General features: G+C 30.4%; 1 protein-coding gene across 1 annotated transcript in view; it reads right to left on the reverse strand.

Moving 5' to 3' along the window:
- LOC122501129 (estradiol 17-beta-dehydrogenase 2) overlaps positions 1–15,534 on the reverse strand; it is a 174,960-nt gene that overhangs the window by 126,392 nt on the left and 33,034 nt on the right. Inside the window, exon 2 of the mRNA XM_043610403.1 lies at positions 9,407–9,688. Coding sequence (XP_043466338.1) covers positions 9,407–9,688 — 282 coding nt within the window. The remainder of the gene's footprint in view (positions 1–9,406; positions 9,689–15,534) is intronic.

Here is a 15,534-nt window from a genome sequence, read left to right on the forward strand (position 1 = left end):
ATATAGCAGTACATTATGGTGAAGGTTTAATTCCAGAATATATGACTCAACAAGAAGATGCAAAAATTGATTATGTTTATTGGGATGATCCTAATGAATTGGTTGATCGTTTAAGATTGCTCTTGGCATCTCAAGCAGCTGGAAATCCCAGTCATAATAATGAGATTATATCAATTATTGAAGAGTTGAGAGAAGCTGGAATTGTTTATTAATTAACAGTTGTAGAAATTTTTATCATTTTCATTATGAGTATCGACATATTCGGACGTCAGTTTAAAAGCACAGAAACTTCAAATCGAGGTCCACCAGGACTTGGTTTTAAGTTGACTGCTGAAGGAGATTTTACTATTGAAAATAAGAAACTTTGTAACGTAGCTGATGCCGAGAGCAACGGTGATGCAGTAAACTTGAATATTGTAAACAAAGTTATTGAATCTAAAGCGAACGCCATCTATGATGTAATCGGTTCCGTGAGAAATGATGTAAATGACAATGTAGTAAAGATTTTAGATTTAGAAGATTTGATAAAAAAATATTTTGAAAATCTAAGAATCAGTATTGAAAGAAATATAGAGATGATGTCTACCAACAAAGACATTATTTTACAATTAGACAGCAGACTGCGCACACTTGAAGGTAATTAGCAATGGAGGATCAAAAACTACAGTTGGTGAAAGAGTTACATAAACCAGCGAGAAAAAATTATAAGCGAAGAAGTGTTGACATTCGAGGTTTTGACGAGACTTGGCAAGCTGATCTTGTTGAAATGCAACCTTATGCGAGAGAAAATAAAGGTTACAAGTACCTGTTAACCGTCATTGATACATTTTCAAAGTTTGCCTGGGCTGTTCCAGTAAAGTCTAAAAAAGGTGAAGATGTGACTGCGGCAATGAAATCTATTTTAATTAAAAAACGCATACCGAAAAGTTTGCAAGTAGATAAAGGAAAAGAATTTTATAATTCACATTTTGAAAATCTTATTAAAAATTATAACATTAATTTGTATTCTACTCATAGTAATTTGAAAGCGTCAATTTGTGAACGATTTAATCGTACTTTGAAGAATAAAATGTGGATGCAATTTAGTTTACGCGGTAATTACAAATGGATAGATATATTAAGTGATTTAGTAAATGCGTATAATAATAGTAAACATCGAACAATAAAAATGAAACCAATAGATGTAAATGCTGAAAATGAAAATAATTTGTTGTTTAATGTATTTAAAAAAGTTGCAGTAAACAGGCAATATAATAAGAAATTTAAAGTTGGAGATAGAGTACGTATAAGTAAAGTTAAACATGTTTTTGAGAAAGGTTATACACCAAATTGGACTACAGAAATATTTACTATAAGCGATGTAAAAAATACTAATCCAATAACATATGTCTTAAAGGATTATCAGGAAAATCTAATAAGTGGATGCTTTTACGAGCAAGAACTTTCTAAAGTTAAATATCCAGATGTATATTTAGTTGAAAAAGTATTAAAAAAACGAGGATCTAATGTATTTGTAAAATGGTTGGGTTTTGATAATTCTCATAACAGTTGGATAAACGAATCTGAATTATAATGTATTTAAGAAAGGTTAAAATAAAAATAAATTGAATTGTATGCATTTTTGTATTTATTTATCCTCTCTTTACAATTATTTACCATTGATATATTGAATATTTGACATTTGTTGAATAGCTTCATTTGATATTTGTTTACAGTGAAATGTGACAAGTTCCAGCAATAATGTCTCTAAATTTAAAACATTAGTTCTTCCCATCACTTTTTGAAGTATTCTACTGTAATGTTTTTTAATAAAATCCGTGGCATGTTTTGTAGACTTTACATTATTTTTAAAGATTAATTCTGCAATAGACTTTACAATTATATCTTTACTATACTGCAAATTGAATTTTGATAGTTCTACATGTTTTTGTTCAACACAAGGAATAAGTTCATTAAATATTGCAAATGAAGTTTCACTAAATGTAAATGATTGATCTAAACGCTCAATTGATATTAAACGATATGTAACACTAAAACGTATTGTAAACGTTTCACAATCCAGCACTGATGCATCACAATCTCCGTTGAAAAATCGCATTATATGTTTTACTGCATCACACAATAGGCGCCATTCTTGAAGCTCCAAAGACAATGATACTCGTGGATGGCTGCTTCTTAGTTGAATTTTAGGTATTATTTTCCCATTTATGTCTAGTTCTGCTCCAACGACAACTTGCTTTGTAAATGATGGATTCAAGTTGTAAATTTTTGATAATAACATTTCTCTGCATGGTAAATATGACATTTTATGTCTTCTACTGGTCAACTCCCTCAGGAACAAACTCTATCTGATTGTAAGGTCCTCCACGATTTCTTAAATACACACCACCTCTGACAGCTTCAGCTTTTAGACTGTTGAAAAGATTTGCATCCTCTTCAAATATTTTTAGCATTCTTGGTGGTAGGAAAATGTTAAATTCATTATTTATTTCAGCAACAATTTTCGGACCAAATTTCGTATCAATTTTTCGAATGTCTGTTACTTTATAGAATGCATCGATGGTTAACTCCTTTGTTGTTTTGGTGACCAAGACTTTGCTTGCTTTGTTTAATTTATCGAAATTCATTTTCATCACTTAAATTTAAATTTTCAAATTTTTTTATTAAAATATTTAACTGCGACCTTGCTTCAATTAAACTTTTAACTTTATGTATTTCTTGAATTAATTTGTTCAAGCGCACTTGAATTTCACGACGTTGTTCTGCTAATATGTTCATTAACCAACTTAAACTGCAGGAATGATTTCGTTTATAAAAATTGCCCTCTTTATATACATGAGATATGACCTATTTGACCTTCAAGTTAATTATAGATTTCTTGGAATTTCGGTAAGATCAAAAGCATTCTTATGAAAAGAACCAAAAATGTTTGTAAAAATTCCTTAGATAAGAATCTAATAAACAGTGATTTGCAATATTTAGACAAAAATAATAATTCCAAGAATAAAATAAGTAAAAACAAAAACAGGAAATACCAATGATAATGAGTCATCCATAAAAAATTCCAAAACTCTGAGTCATCAACCCTATTTTGCGAAAAACAAAGAAATTATGTGTCATCGTTAAAGAATGCACCATGTAAAAAACAAAAACAGGAAATTCCAATGATAATGAGTCATCAACCTCATTTTGCGAAAAACAAAGAAATTATGCGTCATCGTTAAAGAATGCACCCAAAAAATAGGAAATACTAATAAAAAATTCCAAAATTCTGAGTCATCAACCCCTGTGGAAAATTCTAGGATTGTTTTATAATTCCAAGAAATTAGATAAATTCCAAGAATCACGATCTCAATATCCCCCCCCCCAATTCTTGGAAGTATGACGTCATATCCAGCTCATCATAACAGTCTGAATACCCCCCCCAAATGGTTTGAGTCTTGGCTAAGTGGTTTGAGTCTGGGCTAAAAGTGTCGGTAACATGTCGGTGCAGGGATCTCTAGATAGAACCCTCCCTGTATATCTACTTTCTTATTTTCATCGAATTCAAATTCAAAAACTTCCCCAAAAACTTGTTTCCTCTTTTTTCGCAAATTCTCTTCAGTGTTCACGTCTTGCCTTAAATTCGTGGTTTTATCACTAAATTTAAAATAAACATACATTTTTTACCTACATTACATCTACTTATTAACCCTACAAAAAATCAGACAATAATTTCAAATTTTCGAAACAACGATTTTAACCTTAATTTATTCACAATTAATATCTGCTAATGAAGAATCGAGTTATTCATTTACAAAATAACAAGTAAAAAGAACAATTTCAGGCGAGACATTCGATCTTCTCGTATCGTCGTGAGCAAACTCGCATAAATTTTTACTAATGTTTGCTGTCACAGCTAACATGTTCGCTGACACTGCAAACTTCTAAGCTGTGGTAGCTTATTTTTTAGAGATTTCACAGCATTCGTCTAATTGCCGGCAGTGAACTAACTGCCTAGGAAGTAGGCTTACTGACGGATTCTTTCTTTTTGCCTACGACATAAATATGGGGCATTCTTTCTGAACGGGATTTGGTCAAAAATTGTTCGAGTTATGAATTATTATTTGACTTTTTACTATTTTTTGATTTTCTGATGAGTGCAGGTGAAAATGCTGGCTCTATTAAAAGTTTATAAAAAAATTTGCAATGGTCACATTTTTAAGAACAATAATCCCTTTTTAATTTCTGATTAAGAAAAAAATTTGGTCAAATAGTTGTTCGACTTATGAATTTCTTTAAGACTTGTTGGAGGTTGTAGTTTAAAGTATTAGAAATAACATATTCAAATTTTAGCTGCCCCCACTTGCCCCAAAAATTTTAGTTGAATTTTTTGTGAAAAAATACATGCGTTGCGTGAGTAACACACGTGCATTGAAAGAAATTATTCGTGATTACTGTGAGAATTCTGGCTAATACAACCATACTGTATTGTTGGATTTGTTACTGTGATACGCTAAAAGAATTTTGGACAGGCTGCTGGCTTTTCATGTCCGAAATTAGAAGTCCTGTCACAGGGCTCGGAGCTCACCTCAAAAAGGCGAGAATCTCCTTTCGAAAGGTGAGCAGCTGCCCCTGAGGAGTTGCTGCTTACCTTTCGGGAGTAGATTCTTGCCTTTTTGAGGTGAACTGCAAGTCTTGAGGCAGCGAGCTCCAGCGGCACCGATGTAAAGCCTGCAGCCTGTCCAAAATTCTTTCAGATATCGTATACGATATCACTATTTTAGTCATTCTACTTTGTTTGTTTCGAATACGTCTGCGCACAACGCTTTTAACAAACGCACCTAACCTTCTGTTTCACACACGAAAGCTGAGTTTGTAATAATGACACTCAGTATGGTTGAATCAGCCAGAAAACGGAATAGGCAAAACTATAACATAAAAATTGTAGTAATACGAAGAGACAAATCACAGAATGACATTTAAATATCATTGATACTCCCAGTAATAAGGGGTGAATTAAAGTGGATTGGCATTTTTATGCCCTTAAATTCCAAACCAATTCCGTTTTTGTCCACAATCTTAATGAATTCCTTTTCTATTGTTAAATTGATAATTTCTATCCGATTCAATTCTCTGTAACTACGTGACCAGAGTCTGAATTTACACAGAAAAAAAGTCTTGAATAAAGTCTACAAACGAGCTAATTTTAAGATCCCACACAGCGCCGAAACTTTCCTAAAAATTTATTAAAGATTTACTTGTAAACTTCGAAGTATTTACTTGAAAAGTTTAGTGAAAATTTTGTAAAGATTTAAATGTCCTACTTCAATAAATGTTTAGCGTGAAACTTTCCTGAAAATTTAAAAAAAATTTTCGCCTACTGTATATATAGTCGAAAATTTAATTTAAATTTTCAGGAAAGTTTCAAGTTACATTTTCGCTTATAAGAGAGAAGTCAAAAATTTAATTTAAATGTTCAGGAAAGTTTTAAGTTAAATTTTTAGAAAAATTTGACTATAAACATTTATTTAAGTGGGACATTTGAATCTTTACACAATTTTCACTGAACTTTGCAAGTAAATTTTTCGAAGTTTGCAAGTAAATCTTTAATAAATTTTCAGGAAAGTTTTGGTGCTGTGTTGGATGCAGGGGAGAGTCTCCAGTTGTGAGACACCTCCAGTTGTGAGACAGTCAATTTTTTTTAACATGCAATATTAAAAAGCCGATTGGTTTATATAAAAACATTTCTTTTTATATGAGCCAACTTTTTCGTGTACGCCGAAGCGGATATATAAACGAATACGAATTTGCAGGCATACTATTTAAATGTTGTTTTGATTTTTTTTCTAGTATTTTTGGGCATGTCGAGTGGAAAAAAGTCAATTGATTCAGAAGAATAGTATATTAAGCAACAAGAGGAGAAAGGCAGCCATTTCTTTACGGTGATTTTTGTGACACGAGTGGAGGTCGACGTTAGCAGTCAATTCAAAAGAATAGAACTTCATATTTTTTTCAAAAACTTGCAATGCCATAAAACTTTGCGCATTAGGAAAAATAGAAAATTTGAATTCTTTTCTATCTCCCGATCGACGAGAGCAATAGAGAAGACTTGATTTTTCTGAAATTTTGATGGTTCCCGTGGAATAGAACTCCGAGGTAAATTCGCGTATTCAGAATAATTCAAAATTCTCGTTTTCAAGCATATTTTCTAGAAATTGAATTCTTTTCTATTCTACGCTTCTTACTGGGCACATATACACAGAAATTCTTGGTTTCCCTTGCAAATGTACACGTATTTATAATAGTGTGCACTAAGAGACCTGAGTACAAACATCTGTCCCCCTCTTTGACTAGTTCCTCATTTCTCTATCTCCAAAGATTGCTATCTCTCTCTAACCAATGCCAGATTCGTAATCAGCGACCCCGAAAACCCCCGAGTAACAGTTTTCAAATAAATCCGATGAATTCTGCTTCCTCGTGAGGAAGCTTTGTAGTCATTTAATTTACAAAATTTTTAAAAATCCTTTTAACAAATTTTCTTCTATATAGGACTAGACTATGTTATATAAGACCCTGAACAATTGTCCGGATGTATGTATGGATGTGTGTGTGTGTGGATCCCGATTTTTGTGAACACAATAACTCGAAGAGGTTTTAACGAATTTGGCTAAAATTTACTAGGTATATTTATCATAAAAATATCTCGAAATAGATTAATAGACTTTAAAAAATTTTCAAAAAAAATTTTTTTTTGACTTTTTTCTAAAAATTTTTTCTTTTTTAAATTTGTTTAAGTTGGTTATTGAAGTTAATATATAATAAAATCTTATTCTCTGCATCAAGACAAACCGATTGGTATATAAAAAGTATATATTGTATTTAAATTTATAGAATTAAAACCAATTATAGAAAAAAAATTTGCACTTTTAATAAAAATTCATTTTTTCTTAAAAATCATGTTGCTGTACAATAAAATGTTATTATTTATTGAAAAATAAATTAAAAATCTTACTCTTTGCATCAAGACGAATCGATTGATGTATATAAAGTATATATTCTATTGAAAATTATAAAATTAATTACAATTGAAGTTGAAAAATTCACTTTTTTACTAAATTTTTTTTTGTTTTTTAGATTTATATTACTGTATAAGAAAATTTTATTCTTTCTATAAGGACGAATGAACTTTATTTTATAAATGTTAAATTGTATTAAAAATGATTTAAAAATGAAATATATTTATCGTTAATGCTTCCTCCACGAGGAAGCAAATTTTTTTTGCTGATCGTAAAGAGGAAGAAAAATGTTCATGTAATGATCATCTGAATTTACAACTTGTTTAATATTATCATCCGCCATATTGGATCCGCCATTTTGAATTTTGAAAAATAAATGTCGTAATCAGCGACCCCGAAAACCTCCGAGTAACAATTTTTAAATGAATCTGACGAATTTTTAATATTGTTATCCGCCATATTGGATCCGCCATTATGAATTTTGAAAAACCAATGTCATATTCGTAATCAGCAACCCTGAAAACCCCCGAGTACCAACTTTTAAGACGATTACTTTACTTTTTGTCTAATGGCCGGGTTTTTTATTTATTTGGCCCCACTGTGCAATGTACTCGGAAATCTATTGTTAAAGAAAGGTGCGTAGTGAATTGGTCATTGTGACTGAGTTGAGTCGAGCGACCAAAAGAAGGCATTGTTTTGAAGGTTTATGATTGTTTAAACAAAAATTTTATTACTTGAAACTTGATCAATTTAACTAATTGAAGTTTATAATTTAAAAATTTAGAATCTGTGATATTTCATGATTCCAAATATATCTAAAATTTATTCCCAAAACCTTCATTTTGAAGAAATTATATAAGCTATCTCGTGAACTATAACTGATATATAAATACTGATATCATTTTTGAATTTTAAGCCAAAAGAATATAATGTATACGTAAAACAGTCTTCAAAATAATCTGAGTTTATAAACATTATAAATATAATGTTGAAATAAACAAAAATTATTTTAAACCTTAAAAAAGGTATAATGGTTTTTCGATGGTACACCTAAGTTATAAAAGGCATAACGACCTTTTTACATAAAGGAACAAGAATACAGCCCCAAAAAAGATTTTTTGTTATGCTATAAAAAAATTCGGTGGCAGTCATAAAAGTTTTCATGATTCTTGGCAGTATTTTGAAGGATTCTATTTCTTTTTCATGTTTTTGAGCTGCAATTGTAAGAAATACTGCCTAAAACACCAGAAATTCTGATTATTTTTCTGATGTTTTGTCATTATTTTTTTGGTAGGGTGTAAATAGTCATTCATTTGTTCGACCGTATGAAAACGGCCCGCCATTTTCATACAAGTCGAACAAGTGAATGACTTTTACTCCCTGTCGTCTGCTATCTGAAATCGCCACTTTTGTGCATTAGGAATAAAAAATATCGCAAGTAACACGGGAATAAAGGCAGTCCTAATTTATTTACGATGATTTTTGTGACACGAGTAGAGGTTTCGGGGCGCCCTCGACCTCCACTCGTGTCACAAAAATCACCGTAAATAAATGGCTGCCTTTATACCCTTGTTGCTTAATATACTATTAGTTGGGCATCAATAAAATTCTGAGTCATAAATAGACTCTATTTAGTCACCCAAAAATTCATACCTGTTTTACCCTTCCCCTTCCACATAACGACAAACTATACCCAGTAAGAAGTAAGGAATTAATAAGAATTCGAAATTTTTAATTCTTTTGAATTCCGATTGTGACCAATTCTTTTCATTTTTATTTGGAGAAGCCGAAAAGAAGCTAAGTTTATTCTTTTAAATACCGTTTTAATATTTTAAGCGGAAAAAAAATTTGACGGTTCGAAGAATTAAACCCTCAAGCTTCATTGTCGGAGACAAACCGCTTGTCCGCTCAGCTATTTAAACTGTACTATGACTACCGAATTTTAGAAGCACTTATCTCAAAGTGTTGCAAACTTCAAAGGAATTAAAAAATTACAAAATATTAAAACGGAATAGACAGGAATTGAACTTACCGAGTATCACACAGTATTTCGGAATTCACAAAAATTAAAAAATTAAAGAAATATTAAAACGGAATTGATTGGAATTCACTTTCAAGAAATCTTTGCCTAAAAAAGAAATACATAGGAATTGGACAGAAACGGAATTCAAAAAAATGGATAATTTAACATTTTCTGTAGAAAGTTAAAAATGTCCAATTCTTCTCAATTCCTTAATTCTTACTGGGTACAGAGAGGAAAAAGGAAAGGAGTAGGAGAGGAGCCTGACGCACCTGACCGCTGTCGTCACAGGCAATGACGCACTTTTCGAACAAGTCGTTTAAGCACTACAGCAACTATCCTTGCCCCGTTCTCTCCTACGAATTACAAGAAATTTAAATTGACTTACTTAATTTGTTATTCCTTAAACATTCTTGTATAGAAACTCCAAAAATGTGAATACTCTCTTTAACAGTAATATCTAAATTATAAACATGGACACCAAGTTCGAGTAACTCCTTTGCATTTGATCCATTAATATTAAGAACACTAGCAATAACAGTAAATCCAAGAGAACGACAATATACTGCCAAACTATATCCTAAGCCAGAATCACATCCAATTATAATAACAGTTTTATTAAGTTTAACATCATTTGCTGCATTAAATTGTAGATATAAAACAGCTACTCCTGTAATTAAATAATTATTTTTATTACTTAAATTATTACATTTGCATCTCATGAGCAAGTCCTATATAATTAGTCAAAAATTGACTGAATTGGGCATTTCCTCGAAAAAGCTGACATTTTTGTCCGTGCGTAACGACATTAAAAATAGTCTTTGATACATTATGCTAAGTAAAAATTCGTGAAGTGCCCCCCTCATCCTATTTTCTCAAAGTTGTAAAATTTTGAAATAAGTATTTGTATTTGAAAGTAATCGGGTAATATTTTCACGGAAAATTTTAAAAATATTTAAATTTTATTTATATTTTTTATTGTTATACTTAAAGATTTTTGAACCCTTTTAATGAAATAATTTTAACTAATTGAGGCCTTGGATCCAATAACTCGCCCGACGCTCGAAGACACGCGCTAATACCAGTCGGGTAGCAGTGAGTTGCCCAGAGGCGCTCACTGCTCACTGACTGGCAGTTGCGCGTTCCTCCGAGCGTCGGGCGAGTTATTGGATCCAAGGCCTCAATTGAGTTTTTGCATAACACGGTGGTCTTCAAGCACTTTTAGGTTTACCTAAAATGCCCAGTAAAAAAAATTCGATACACGGACCGCGGAGTTCGTATACGAGCTCGGTAGCTCGTATGAGAAATATGAGAAATCTCTCATACGAGCCTTTTCCGTAATGAGAAGTGTATAGATGCTTGTATACGAGGTGACTTTTAAAGCATTTTTATTAATGTAACACTATTTTAAAGTAAATTTAGATAATAGAAATGAATTATCTCATCTAAAACAAAACTAAATTCATAAGGGAAATGAAGTTTTAAGAAAAAAAGAATAATTTTGTTCAAAAAATTTATTCACATGAAAAAAGGTTAGAATTTGATAATTCCTTGTTACTCTTACTTACCGACATTAGATATTTCTCGGATGCAGTAAGCACGATTTTGTATTAGCGGTAGAATAAATAAGTTATTCTTCATTACTAATTAATAATATATTATTATTTATTTATTATATAAATGTTTTTATATAAAATAATTAAATTTAATACAAAATCGTGCTTACCGCATCCGAGAAATATCTAATGTCGGTAAGTAAGAGTAACAAGGAATTATCAAATTCTAACCTTTTTTCAGTGTGAATACATTCTTTTAACAAAATTATTCTTTTTTTCTTAAAACTTCATTTCCCTTATGAATTTAGCTTTGTTTTAGATGAGAAAATTCATTTCTATTATCTACATTTACTTTAAAACAGTGTTACATTAATAAAAATGCTTTAAAAGTCACCTCGTATACAAGCATCTATACACTTCTCATTACGGAAAAGGCTCGTATGAGAGATTTCTCATACGAGCTACCGAGCTCGTATACGAACTCCGCGGGCCGTGTATCGAATTTTTTTACTGGGTGAGTCAAAATTGTGCTAACGCAGTTTTATCTGGAATCGTCCCAAGATTCCAAATTTTCATTTCCGAAAATCGTAGCTGATTGTTTTTTCGAAAAAAACATATATATATAATCAGCTACGATTTTTGGAAATGAAAATTTGGAATATTGGGACGATTCCATAGATAAAACTGAGTTAGCACAATTTTGACTCATTTTTGGTACACCTAAAACTGCTTGAAGACCACCGTCATAAATTGAACAAAAATTTATGGTTTGCAGTAAGTAAATATACTTTTGAGTAATAAAATAAAAATTTTTTTTAATTATTTTTTTTTAATAATTTTTTTACAAATGGGTTAGATTTTCTCAAGTGGACTTTAAATTTTCAAAAGTTGAAATTTATCAGTGTAAATGTGCAAAAAGATAGTTCTATTAGAGTTACGAATAACCTGTAAATTTTATTAAAAAATATTCAATTGTTTTTTTTTAATAAACAATTGAAATTTTATGCATAACATTTTTAAAAAATGCATAACTTTGACGAAAATTGACGAAACTTGATGATTCTTTTTGCAAATTAACTATGAAATTACAAACTTTATAAAAATAATGTTTACTCCATCGAAGCTCTTAGGGGCCGTACACATAATACGTCACGCGATTTTTGACCACTTTTAACCCCTCCCTCCCCCTATGTCACACTTCGTCACAAATCTTGAACCCCCCCTCCCCCCTACGTCACGTCACACACGTAAATTTCACTGTAAATTTTATACATTGGACAATATATATGTATATTATATCTTACACTCTAAATTATTGAATCAGTTAAGAATATCGGATTTAGAAGCAAAAAATCAGTCACTAATTCAATTAGTAATATTTTTTTCTGACAATTAGTTGAAAATAACTGATGTTTCAATACAATTGTTTTTGATTGATTCAATTAGTCACGTTTAACTACCTACATAGCACCGAAACTTTCCTAAAAATTTACTAAAGATTTACTCGCAAGCTTCGAAATATTTAAATGCAAAGTTTAGTTAAAATTGTGTAAAGTTTTAAATATCCCACTTCAATAAATGTTTAGCGGGAAACTTTTCCGAAAATTTAAGTTATATTTTCAGGAAGATTTTCACGAAAGTATAGTCGAAAATGCAATTCAAATGTTCAGGAAAGTTTCAAGCTATATTTTTAAGAAAATTTGACGATAGACATTTATTGGAGTGAGAAATTTAAATCTTTACACAATTTTAAAATAAACTTTGCAAGTAAATTTTTTAACTTATGCAAGCAAATCTTTAATATACAATATTTAGAAAAATTTCGGTGTTTTGTGGATAATTTTTCAGTTATTTTTAACTGATTCAGAAGCAAAAAGTCAGTCACTGCTGATTGACAGTTAAAACCATGATTTTTAACTGATTCAAATTAAGAGAATATCCCATGTAGAAATTTCGCTATGGTCCGGATCAGGGACTCATCGGGCCTTCCATATTAGGGAATGAAACACACGGCCTGATATGGCCCTGATCAGGAAATCCACATTTGATCGTCGCCCCGATCTGGCCCAGGTCGGGCCGTGTGTTTCATTCCCTAATATGGCCATAATAGGGATATTTCTACACGGGATATTATTTATCATATTATAAATAATATGCCAATAGATGTTAAGGGGTAACATCACCCAGAGCCTATACAAAATACGGTCTATTTCAATTAATTATTTTAAGAAAACGGTTCAGTACAATGTTGCTAGGTTTTCTGCAACGTTAAACACATGAATTAAACTTAATTTAAAAATAAAAAAAAATTTTTTGTTTTCAAAATGGCGCCTTCACAACAGTTCAACGTAGATCACGTTTTTTAAAACAACCTCTGCAGCCGGAAGCTTTTCTACGTTCCATAAGCACCTAGGCAAAAAATTCAAACGAATTATGAAAGAGGATGACATTTACTAGAAAAGTACATAGGATATTTTAAAAATATCAATTTTTCGCAAAATGGTATGACTTCGATGACAAAAATGTTATTTTTTGTTAAAAAATCAAGGTAAAAATGGTTATAAAACGGAAACGCATTAACCGATCTAAAAAATCCTATGTACTTCGATAAAGAATGTTGTTTTAAAGCTACAGTCTAAATTTTAATTGAATCCGTCAAAAAATGTTGGAGAAATCCTTCCGGCCAGTTTTTTTTACAATTTTTTCACTGTTGGATGTGTAAAGGCGCCATTTTGAAAAAATTTTTTTTTGTTTTATTTTTAAATTAAGTTTAACCCATGTGTTTAACGTTGGAGAAAACCCAGCAACATTGTACTTGACCGTTTTCTTAAAATAATTAATTGAAATAGACCATATTTTGTATATAGGCTCTGGGTGATGTTACCCCTTAAACAGATACATAATAGATATTAAATAGTTCAAACCATTTTTAACTTGTTTTATTTAGAAAAAGTGACATTGTCACATATAATTTCTTATTATCTTTGAATTTAAAAGATCGTGACGTAACACATGAGTTCACCCCCCCCTCCCCCATGTCACACTTAGTCACAATTCTCAGACCCCCTCCCTCCCCCTAGCCGCGTGACGTATTATGTGTACGGCCCCTTAATTTGTTATAAAAAATAATTATTTATTATAAACCAATTAAAAATAAAACGTGTTCTGGATAACCATATTCAATTTTATAAATAAGAACTTTAAGAGAATTTATTAAGGATTGCATATCAAAAGGAAAAAATTGTTTCAAGCAAATATTTTATTAATTATGAATTTTTTTGTAAATGCGCGCAAGCTCCGTGATGTGGGCTCCCGCGTCTGACGAATGTCGTGTGCCCCGCTTTGCACGCTTTAACTTGTTTATTTTGGAAGGTTTTCTTTCATAATTTTTTTCAAATTTGGTTTGTATGTTTTGATCTAAAATTCAATTGGAATACTTGTTTATAATAAAAATAGTAATACATTATTTTATTTATATTATTTATTTATAATTTCTATTTTAAGTTTATTCACTGAAAAAAAATATTCTTTTTTTGAGAGGAAAATTCCTCTTGAATCAAGAATATTACACTTAATGGAAGAGTATTTTGCTCTTAAGATAAGAGGATTATTTTTGAGCCATATTCAAGATGAAAATATGCATTAAAAAAAAGGAATCCGCTTAAAACAAAACTATTTTTTTGTTTTTTAATTGTTTTCAGTTGAATATTTCTCGCTTCGAAAAAAACATGTTTTAACTGATTTTTCTTAATTCTATAATTTTATATATTTACTTGTAAACTTTCGTACCTATTAAAAATAAAAAGTAGTAATACAATATATTTTACTACTAAACAGACTACAATTTTTATGAGGGTTTTAAGGCAGTTTCCTCGGTAAGCATAATGTGGTAAAATTTTGTTCAAAATTACGTGAAAGTAAAAAAAAATTTTACTCAAACTGAACGAACTTTTAAAAAATTTATATTACAATATTATCTTTTTACAAATAAAATTTTACAAAATCCTCCAACTGAAAGGATTTTTAAAAAACTTATTTTATACTATATAAATTACAATATAATTTTTTTATGAAATAAATTTTATAAAAATCCTTTCAGTTTGAGTAAAATTTTTTTTACCTTCACGTAATTTTGAACAAAATTTTACCACATTAGCTTACCGAGCAGATTGCATTAAAACACTCATAAAAATTTTAATCTGTTTAGTAGTAAAATATATTGTATTACTACTTTTTAATTTTAATAGGTACGGAAGTTTACAAGTAAATTAAACAAGTTGTTCATTTCATGATCATTAAGCTTCCTCAATATAATATACAGTGAGTTCTCGCGAGTCGTTCAACTCACGAGTCGTTCAAACTCGTCAGTCGTTCAACAGCTGATCAGTGTCCGATTCACGAGTCGTTCAATTTCTGGTATGCGCGCGCTGGTGCTCAGTGCTGTGTAATTTAAACGGACCAAAGCCATTGAATATTGTGTCTTTCGGGGTGATAAATATGTTTCACACATCCCTGAAATCGCCTTGGAGGCGTGGCTTATGCGTTGAACGACTCGTGAGTTTTATGATCTTGAAAATTTTCGAGAATTGAACGACTCGCGAGAACTCACTGTATACCAATTGTTTAATTTTTTATTTTAGAATAATTATTTTAAAGTGTTAAGATAAAATGTCAAAAAATACAAAATTTCAATTTTTTGTGAAAATTTAAAATATTTATTAATTCTATAAATTTTGATAAAATATATACTTTATATACATGAATCGATTCGTTTTTATGTCAGGAATGCAATTTTGACAAGAATTAATAAAAATTTTAATATAGAAAAAAGTTACTTCAAAAAATCCAAAAATTATTTTTTCAAAAATTAAAAAATTGTTGAAAAAAATTTTTTTTTTAGATATTTTTGAAATCGGTGACATACACACACACACACATACATACACACATACATCCGGAC

The sequence above is a fragment of the Leptopilina heterotoma genome, unplaced genomic scaffold (assembly GCF_015476425.1).
Source record: "Leptopilina heterotoma isolate Lh14 unplaced genomic scaffold, ASM1547642v1 Lhet_201, whole genome shotgun sequence".
Classification (NCBI taxonomy): Eukaryota; Metazoa; Arthropoda; class Insecta; order Hymenoptera; family Figitidae; genus Leptopilina; species Leptopilina heterotoma.